We start from the raw sequence: 10,436 nt of genomic DNA, 5'->3' as shown, positions 1-10,436 counted from the left end.
AGTACCACAAATGTCTGATCCACCTGATATGAAGTTTATAACTTATGCATCTGCCGGAGGGGCAGGAGACCTTTCTGGAACCTTTTCAGGATCCTGGATCCTTGACTTTTTCCTCCCCAAAAGCTCCTTCAAATGCCCCTTGCTTAACAAGTAACCAATTTCTTTTCTAAGTGCAATACACTTTTCAGTGAGATGCCCAAAATCCTCATGATATGCACACCACTTGGACTTGTCCTTTGCTGCGGCTGGTTTATCACTTTTTCTTGACCATCTTGCTTTCTCACCTAGATTCTGCATTGCAAGAATTAGTTCATTGTTATCAACAGAAAAACAGTACTCAGAAATTGGAGGATAATCCTCATCATCCTCTTCTTGTTCTACTGCATGCACATTCTGGTTATCAGACTTGTTGTAGGACTTGAACTTGTTCTTGAAATAGGATCCTTACTTTTCCTGTTTTGAGGATCCTGCCAGTCTTTCCTGGATCCTTTTATTATCCTCTAATCAGATGAATCTAAGGGCCCTGGTTCTCACTTCATCAAGATTCCTGCAAGGGGTCATGACAAGATCATCATAGAATAATGAATCCCTAAGTAAAACCATTTTAAAGGCTTCTACAGCCGTAGCAATATCCAAATTAGGAATATCTAAGGATTCTTTACTAAATTTAGTGATATAATCTCTAAGTGATTCATTTTGACCTTGTGTTACCCTATAAAGATCACTAGTTAATCGTTCAAACTTTCTACTACATGAGAATTGACTATTAAACAGGTTAACTAGATTAGCAAATGAAGTAATAGAGTAAGGGGGAAGACTTAGCAGCCATTTAAGGGCAGATCCTGTGAGTGTGGATCCGAAACCCTTGCATAGACATGCTTCTTTTAACCTCTCCGGGATGGGGTTGATCTCCATCCTTTGTCTATATTGAGCTACAGGTTCTTCTGGATTCGTTGAACCATCATACAGCTTCATAGTTGGTATTTGGAATCTTTTGGGTATCTCAGCATCACAAATAGGTGGTGCAAAACGAGATATCCTATGGCTCCCATGTGCAATTTCAGGAATGGGCTTAACCACCCCTGGAACGCTGGATATCATATCCTTCAGCTTCTGTAACTCCCTAGCCATAGCTTGATTGATACCTGTATCCTGCATAGAGCCATGGTTAGTGTTATAAGAATTATTAAAAGTGTTACCTCCCGGAGGATTCAAGTTTGGAATCGCAGATGTGAATCCATATTGACGGGATTCTGGTATGATTGATGGGCCAGAGGAAGCAATGGTCTGCATCGGAATGAAGTCTCCTTGATGAACATCTGAACTTCCAGGCTGCATACTTCTTAAGGATCCTTGATCCTGAAAAAGGTTGGATCCTTGATGTGTTGTAAATGGGGGTCTTGGAGGATAGTCCATGGATCCGAAAACCTGAGAGGATCCTTGAGGCTGAAAGGAGGATCCTTGAACCTGAGAGGATCCTTGAACTTGAGAGGATCCCTGAACCTGAGAGGATCCTTGAACTGGCTATGTCCCCATGTATCCTCCTGAGCTGGTGAAGGGTCCTTGATGCTGGAAGATGGATCCCTGATGCTAAACAGAGGATCCCGATGGTTGAAAGTAGGATCCTAAAGCTTGAGTCATTGCCAACGATCCATAACGCATCCCTGTTAATTCACCCAGGCAATGGACATCCGGAGCTGTAGAATGCTGGGAGGTGATGACTGGGGTGTCAAAATTCAACGATCTAGGCATCAATGGGGAATGATCCTCCACTGATCTCTTATGTTTCTTGATATCACCAATCTCCTTGAGGATCCTTTCATTGGTCTTATCCTGCTGTTGTATGTGGTCCTTCATCTGCAAAATCAAAGTAAAAAGATCACTAGTAGTAGGATTAGAAGAAACAGAAGAAGTTGGTGGTTTTGAAAAAATAGGGCTTGGTCTCTTTGCAGCATTTTCAGCATTCTTCTGAGATCCAGAAGGTGGTGGAGGCAAAGGTGGAACGCCCTGTGAAGAACTGATTACCGGCATTGAACTTGAAGTGCTCTTTGCTGAAGAAGCCATCTGCTTGGAGATAATGAACCGAAATGATCACAAAACAAAAACAACTTAGGAATGAAGCACCAATTGCCCCACGGTGGGCGCCAAACTGTTTTGGTCAAGAATCAAGCAAGGATAATGTAACCAAATCTTTTGTTGTGAGGTATGATGCTTGAATCTATGAACAATCGTATGAACAACTTGCAAATTAAATAAAAAGGTGACACAAGGATTTATACGAGGAAAAATCCCTTGATCAAGAGATAATCTCCGGCATAAAAACCTCGGGTGATGGAAACTACCGATCACCAACTAAGATTAAACAGAAAGATGTTACAACTCGGGATGATAACAAGCTTGTTACAAGGATCACTAGTGTGCACAAGTGTATGAAATCGCTAAGCAAACTGCCGAAAGCTGTTCGAGAGTTTGTGTTTGCTAAAATTAGCCAAGTGTTCTAACTCAAGCTTGTTATCCCCTTTTTAAAATTAGAAATAACCAACATAACTAACTATCCGCTAATTATGCAAGCTCCCCACGATCTCCATAACGTTCACCAACCCATACACGTGCGGAATATTGAGAGCATATTCCCCAAGAATATCGGTAAGAGTTAGTCCATGCCCACACTCCTACAAAACAAGCTCACGTATAATGAAGACAATCGTTAGCATAAGGATAACAATAAGGATCCTAAATCCTGATCCTGCAACGCCTACTGAGGATCCTTAATTCAAACAGAATTGGGGATCCATGATCCTAACAGCATTTGAGGATCCGTGATCCTTAGGATTGAAAAATCATCCCCTAACAGCTCAATACCCCACTATAACATTCAACTAATCCATCCTAACTAACTATCCGAAATTCTTGCTATGCACCCACGTTCACCATCAACGGTCCTTGACCCATGCACGTGCCGAATATAAGAGCATATTCCCCTTGATTCTTAGTCAGAATAGGTCCGCTTCGAAAAGCACCTGTAAAACAACGCCAAAGGATATTTGAAATAATTGTTAGTTAGTTAGAATGATAGTGAGGATCCGTGATCCTTAGTCTTTCTACACCATTTCCTGAGGATCCATGATCCAGGCTAAACAAAGGATACATGATCCACAAGCATTAAAATTCTATCCCCAACAATGGGAAAGTTGAAGATATCAAGACACCTAGCTTAGACAGCACACTTAAAAACATCTCGTTAGGGAATGGAATGGGTTCGTTTTAGAGAAGGGTGGAGATGCGAGAACCACCATAAATATAGCACTACGAAGCAGAGCAAGACACATCACATAACAACCATAATTGATCACTAGTTACTTCCCCTTGTCACCGGCTGCTTACGGACAACTTTACTTCCTTTGTCTAAGAACTAAACTTACTAGTGTATATTAGGCCACAATATACTTTGTTCCAATTTTTCAAGTATGTGTTATGTACTCAACTTTGTGCGAGCAAAAGTTGATCCTTGAGAAGTAGCAATTGTTGGGATTAACTTGATTCCATTACTTGAAATACATACATACAAACAAAAAACAACAAAAGTACAAAGGTAGAATGACAATCCCTCTCTTTCGGATTGTTTTATCTTTAACATCAACGTGTATTGAAATTTTCTTGAGTTTCCTAAAATTTTTCATTCCAACAACACCTTTTAATCCGCAATCAATACATTGTCTTGAAGGGATGGTAGACCTTAAGATCAGAAAACACACCAGCAAACGATCCTGCTGCAGCACAAATCGAGATAATTAGACAAGCCGCACTCAGTATTTGCAACGAAACCCATCGCGTACTCCACTTGGGTATTTTCTTCTGAACAATGTACATCTCCACCGGGAAATAAACTGTTAATGGCCAAAACCCAAATGCCCCAAGGATCCCAACAACATCATTAAAAAATGGCATCAACATTGCAACAACTGTCGTCATGCACACGAAGAGAGTTCTCCAAATTAAACGGAACAAGTTGAGTTTATAGGGTTTGTATCCACCGATTGGGATCGGGATCTCAATGTTGTGGTTGATGAACTTGCTTTCGGGGAAGTACTTAGCAGCCGTGTTTTCCACAAAGGCGAATAAGGGTTGGCAGTAGACTTGATACGCCCCGACAAGGTGGATTACAATTGCGGCATTTGCAATGTCAAGAAGCCAAAAAGGGTTGTAGAAACCAAAACCGGTGAGTAGGTTTCCGGGTGCCATGTCACCGAATGCGGCGTAGCCAAAGCATCCACAAAACATGTAAAAGATCGTTGTTGTGACTACACTTATCATAGTTGCTTTCTTCATGGTTTTGTACTCAGCTGGTGGTGACTTGATTGTATCCTGAATATTATTACATAAAGTATTTGAATTTTATTGTTATATTTATATTTAAGTTATTAATGTATAAAGAACAGACAGTAAAATATAACTATGTATATTATTCCACATATTTTTTTTATAATTAAGGTTTATTAATGCATTAATTATATATGTATTACCTGAATTTCAATGAGGATGAGGGAATAAGAATAAGCAAAAGCAATGGCTCCAAGAGCTTGAAAGCTCCTCCATATCTTCTGAGTTTCAGTTACAGTACTCCCACTTGAAGTCACCGTACCAATGCTAATACCAGTCAGACTTCCTTTAATCTTTTTATTTTCTGGTAATTAAACAAGACAATTCTAAGTTAACTTCCTTTTGACTTTTCAAAGTCAAACCTATTTCTTTTAAAACTGAAATATTACATGTACACCTTCACAAAGTCTACACATAACCTATGTTTTTCTTTCACTATTTCAACTTTCTGTATTAATAAATTGACAACCACCAACAATCCAACATGCTTTTTGTACAAATTTGAATTCATTTAACTACTAGTTTGACTTTAGTGTTGACTTACCAGCAACTTTAAAAATCCCAAGGCCTAGACCAATGGAAGAATATGTGAAGGACATGACTGCAGCCAACATTGAGAGCCATGAAATCTGATCAAAATCTGGGATCTGAGAGAACAAGATTTCTGCAACACCAAACATGACCATGTATGGTGTACCATCTACTTTACATGGGTTATGATGTCCTTTCTCATGGAAGCAATCTGCTCTTTTTATTGCTCTGTGTTTTCATGAGTTAGTAAAATTATTAGTTTCAAGTGTTAGTTTTATAAATGTTAAGAAGAGTAGAGGTGATTACTGACATCATGCTGATGGATGCTGCAATTGTGTACCCTATTGCTACACCCACAAGATTGAAGTACTGGATCATTCCACAAAGTTTAACTTGAAATCCACCTGAAAGTTTTCATAATATTATGAAATTAGCTTCTATTGGCTCCTTTAAATTAAACCTCAAATTTTAATTATATTAAATTATTACCTAAAACAATTATAATTTGTTTAAAATTTAAAATTTATAAATATTTATAACAAATATAAATTAAAATATGTGTAGTGGATAAAATTTAGTTTATATGTATGTTAAAAATATATTTTTTTATATATCAATATGTGAAAAAAAACAAAAATATATTTTTTTTAAATAAACCAGATTAGCTTAATTTGTAAACGAGTCAAGCCAACTGTGTAGTTCCGCTCAAAATGGTGTAAAATTTGAAGGTTTGGGAGGGGTGTGGGCACGGAAGGTTCTTTCGTGGTAAATTTTACCAAAAAACTCTGACTTTTTTATATAGTGTAAAATATTGGATTTTGAGAGTCTGGACCACCCTGATCAAGATAAGCCAATGGGTAAGACGAAAAGTAGGCGCTAAGGAACGTAAAGGGTTTATTAAAGCCATTTTAGGTTTGATTTCTAGAAGTTGTGTGGAGAGTCAATGAGATGAGGAGATGCTGGTGGTGGGTTGGTATTCATAAGGCTATTTTGGTATAAATACAAATAAAAGTGTAATCTATTTAACTGTAATTGAGAAAATATTTAGAACTTTTGGCAAACTTTGCCGAACTTTGCCGCTAACACAGAAGATTTTAATAAATATGATTGAATTTTAATAATCAAGTACCAAGATTATTTTGAACAGCTTCCATATAAGTATAGTTCCTTTTCCCAGTAACAGAGTCTCCAGATCGGTAGCAGGCAGCGAGAAGGCACGACGTGTAATAAGTCACAAATGAGAACAGAAACAGAACCGTCGGTCCTGCGATCCAACCAAGCTGCGCGGTAGCCCATGCCAGTGACAACACACCGGACCCGATGACCGCAGTTATGATATGTGCACTTGCAGTCCAAACAGTCCCTAAAATCCGGAAAAAAATGAATTCAACAACTCCTTCAGCTGACACATTTAACTTTGACTAAAAAGGTAAAAATAAATAATAATTTTTTTTAATGACAACTCTTACTCGTACTCTATATAATAACTTTAAAGACAATAATATTTTACCAGTTCTTTTAAGACGACCGTCGTCATCAAAGCACTTCGACGGCCCCTGAGGAGCGAACCCTCCGCCCAGCTCGAACGCTTGTTGGTGCTTCGTGGCCGCGTTTTCACCCATCTTTTTCGAAACAAATTCTCAAATCAGCAGCAAAATAAATTCAAAATTCTATGAACTCAAGTTTGTGTATAATTAAATTAAATACTTTGGTTTGATATTCTGTGTAGAATTGAATCAAAACTGGTGATTTTGATGTTACAATTCTCAAGATAGATACTAAAGTTGAGGTGAATTTAAGGAGTCAAAACTCAATTTGACTTTAGTGTGGATATATATATGTATGTAAACTCTGCTTTGAGGTAGAGAATTGAAAGCAGAGGATATTGATATGAAGATTGAAGAAATGGATGTGAATTAATTGCTAGGATGTATGGGTTTATATAAACTTGTCTGGTTGTGGGGTCGGTGTGGGAGATCACGTGTGAAAATAATGTTGCCAATTTAAAATGGAAAAGAAAAAAAAGTTCAATTTGACTCTTGTCGTCGGCTTGTTGTGTGTTTTACTATTCATTCTTTATTTTTAATTAAAGACACAATAACAATAACAATTTATTAGTATTATTTTAATCGAATTTCAGAAGAATACTAAGTTGTCGTGCAAATAATTTTTTTTAATGGTGACTTTCTTGACCTAATGTCACACCGTCTAAATGGCAGCCTTAGCCAAGATCTGTCAAGGCTATGTTGTCTTAACCGAGCCCGAGCTAGGTTGGTCAGACTTGGTTACGACGTTCCTCCGGAAACCGTACTGCCTCCACACGAGATGCCTCGCTAAAGTAACAGTCGGATGAAAACCGGGGTGCGGCTCAGGATCGAACCCCCCTCGGTGGGTTTGTCACCATCATTGCCCAATATTCACCGAATATGATACAAGTGGGAATTGAACTTGAGACTCTATTGGAAAACTCAAATCTCCTACCACTAGGCCACAAGTGGGGGATCGTCGTGCAGAGAGTTATAAATTATTTGCCTATTTTCTTTACGAAAAAAAAAAAAAAAAAAAAACTATACCAATAAAAAAAACCACAACCAAGCAAGATGCTGGGCGAAAACAGAAATACAAGGAAAGTTAGTTAATGATATCGAATTTATGTTTAATTTATAAGAATGATTGAATGAGAGTACTTTGATCTCCTGTAATAGTTAAAATTTATTTGGATTGAGTGTATAACAATGATTGAATCAGAGTACTTTGATATCCTATAATAGTTAAAATTTATTAAATTGAGTGAATAGGCAACTTATTGCATCAGCATGAAATTGTGTGTATGGTTATTTTTTTAACGCAAAAGATAATCTAATTTATCACCAAAATAGTTTGATACAGATTACATGGTTAGTAAAACAACTAAGCCAATCACTTAATACTTACAAAAAGTAGAAAAACATCACCTAACTACCGATAAGAACATAAATAAAACATATATACGATCAACTTGTCATATCAAACCCCCTCTCTGAGTCCACCCTAGTCTAACATATAATTTTGTTTTAAATTTTTTTCTTAAGATGTTCAAGGAATTAGTACGATTTTTTATTGTATGTGGACTATGAATCAAAGGTTGGTTATTATGTATATGACTAGATACATAACCAGAGACGGATACAAATCAAGTTTAAACATAACGGAAACGTAAACGACTCTTTTAGTTGGGAGGCTTTAGGTTCAATTGCAAACAATATGTTAACGATGATTAATTTGATGAAATTTAGTAAATAACTAGGGTAGACTAACATTCGCCGTTCAAAAAAATATTAGATGAGCAACTAGTCTCATTTGGTTTACTATTTGATGGTAAACGAAAAGGATATATATAAAAGATATATTGTTTCGTTAAGATTGTTTGCATTTTTAATCCTTCAATTTTAAGTTTTTTTTAGCTTAAAAGAAACTAGAAATGCATACAAAAATATTATCAATAACTGATTAACAACTAATTATATAATTATTTAATTAATGGTGATTATTAAGACTGTTTATATCTAATACACATATAATAAGACAATCTTATGACATGAAATTGTATTCTTGTTAAAGACATACCTTCATTTTGGCTGTGGAGTCTTGGGGGAAACACAGGGATGAGTCCAAGAGATTAGTGAACTCAAAGACTGACCCAACACTAATGTGTGTGTTTCACAAGTGTTAACCACCTTCACCTCCTATATATATAGAACTCTTGATACCCTAGTGTATAATAATATATAGTTTTTATATAGTGTCATATTTATGAGATTATAAAATATGTGGAAAACGCATTACAGATAAGTTCATAGTATTAGTGTAAACCATTTTATGTATAACCTCTGTGGTTGGGGGGTTGTCCATGATTGTTGATGGTTGGTAGGTTTATTTTTCAATCCAACACTATCGATAATTTTGGTTTTAGAAATATTAACCCTAACACTCACACATTTATAACGTGTAATGTAACTTGAACATACCCTCTTCAATTAACTCATTTATTTAAATGTGTTAAATGGGTTAGCAATGAGTACTTAATGTGTAAGCATACTAATCGTGTTGATGGGTTAAATGTGTAGTAAATGGGTTAGTAGGTGACAAGCTACTTTACAAAATAGGTTAAATATGTTAACTCGATTACGACCCATTTAATTAAACATGTTAACCCAATTATGACATCTTTATCAAACATGTATTAGACATGAACGACAACCATACCTAGTAAATTCTTCAAATAGCAAGCTAATTGTATGGTCTGTGGATGTGAGATGTAGGCAAACCTTACCTCTATCCCTAGGAACATAGATGCCGCTTCCAAATAGACCCCCGACATTAGTAACAAGACAGAGACACAACCAAATAACAAACCTAAGGTTGTGGATAGGCAAAATAGTAAGGTAGAAACATACAGAGGAGTCATAAGACCACAAATAGTCATAGCTTCACAAAGATAATGACATGCAAATAGGAACTCTAAGCCCCTAGAAATCAATCAAATTAGGAAGTAAAATATAAAAAGTAAAATTAAAAAATCTGTTAACTCTTACAATTATATTTAAACTTCTAACTTATGAAGATCTCCTTCAATTATTTCTATTTCACTTCAGATATAATGAATGTTTCCGACTTTTCGTTCTCTAAATAATCAAAGTCTAAAATTATTTCTTTTATTTCCTATTTACTACATTTAATTAAATTCATTTCAACTCGCCTATTACTTATTTCAATTGATTAAGGATATGAATAATAATAAACATTATTTGGACCACTATATATTCTTTGTAGAGTATAGTACAATTATACATACATGTCTTTAGTCTTTATATGTGAACCTATCGATTGCTTAGAGAATTCTCGTCCATCCTTGTTGATGGAACCGAATAAATTCTTTAGATATATAATGATGGTGATCATTATCACTACCAACTTAACACATACTCTTTTTATTATATTAATTTTTATTTTCTTCATTTAGAGGAGGTAAAGTGGTAAACGGGGTCAAGGGTGAAACTAAGGTTCGATATTGATAATCAGTAGGTTCGGTTGGAAGACTGTTCAGTTAACCGATAGTTCTATGCCTCGCTAAATAAAAGGCCACAAACTTTTTAGTTAATAATGAGTGATGATATAAGTAACATATCATTAATCAAAATAATATAAGATAACTTTTTGACGTGTAATAAATGATTTCTTAAGTGAAGAAATATAAAAATGTTATGGACGTTAACAGAAACTGCCATATAGATATATACTTTAACAGGACACTGACATCCCCGGTTGCTATGGGGGATAAATGACAAAATACAATCAAAACCTAATTTTATGTGGTTCTCATTATTCCTTGTTCATCTTACTATCTCCTTGAGTTGTAGTTACCAATGTAGGTTATAGTTTCTAATTGATTATTATCTGTATTCGTTATTACTGAAGCAAAGAACTTTGATCCATGCATGAGGTATTTGGGGTGACAGAGAATGCATTTTGTTGTTTGTTCTAGG

The 10,436-nt window shown here is 35.8% G+C and overlaps 1 protein-coding gene across 2 annotated transcripts; it reads right to left on the bottom strand.

Annotated features, from left to right (window-relative positions):
* Positions 1-3,508: 3,508 nt before the first annotated feature.
* Positions 3,509-8,653, bottom strand: LOC110941234 (amino acid permease 3). Of its 2 annotated transcripts, none has more exons than XM_022182860.2 (7): positions 8,518-8,653; positions 6,422-6,533; positions 6,041-6,274; positions 5,222-5,315; positions 4,925-5,139; positions 4,524-4,684; positions 3,509-4,365 (listed from the first exon to the last, which is right to left on the bottom strand). In XM_022182860.2, the coding sequence occupies exons 1-7, from the start codon at positions 8,521-8,523 to the stop codon at positions 3,706-3,708; spliced, it is 1,482 nt and encodes a 493-aa protein (XP_022038552.1). In that variant the 5' UTR covers positions 8,524-8,653; the 3' UTR covers positions 3,509-3,705. The 2 variants fall into 2 exon arrangements, with proteins under 2 accessions (XP_022038552.1, XP_035846163.1); XM_035990270.1 differs by lacking the exon at positions 8,518-8,653 and adding an exon at positions 6,619-6,828.
* Between the last annotated feature and the right edge of the window lie 1,783 nt (positions 8,654-10,436).

This window comes from Helianthus annuus, chromosome 5, assembly GCF_002127325.2.
Source record: "Helianthus annuus cultivar XRQ/B chromosome 5, HanXRQr2.0-SUNRISE, whole genome shotgun sequence".
Lineage (NCBI taxonomy): Eukaryota > Viridiplantae > Streptophyta > Magnoliopsida > Asterales > Asteraceae > Helianthus > Helianthus annuus.
Note: the sequence above shows the minus strand (reverse complement) of the source record. Positions and strands in the feature narration are given on the sequence as shown.

What these genes read in the sequence shown, in the direction of transcription:
- LOC110941234 (XM_022182860.2), bottom strand. An exon ending in CGGTCGTCTTAAAAGAACTG is followed by an intron (nt 6,275 to 6,421) that starts GTAAAATATTAT and finishes TCCGGATTTTAG; the next exon opens with GGACTGTTTGGACTGCAAGT. An exon ending in TCATCCTCATTGAAATTCAG is followed by an intron (nt 4,366 to 4,523) that starts GTAATACATATA and finishes AATAATATTCAG; the next exon opens with GATACAATCAAGTCACCACC.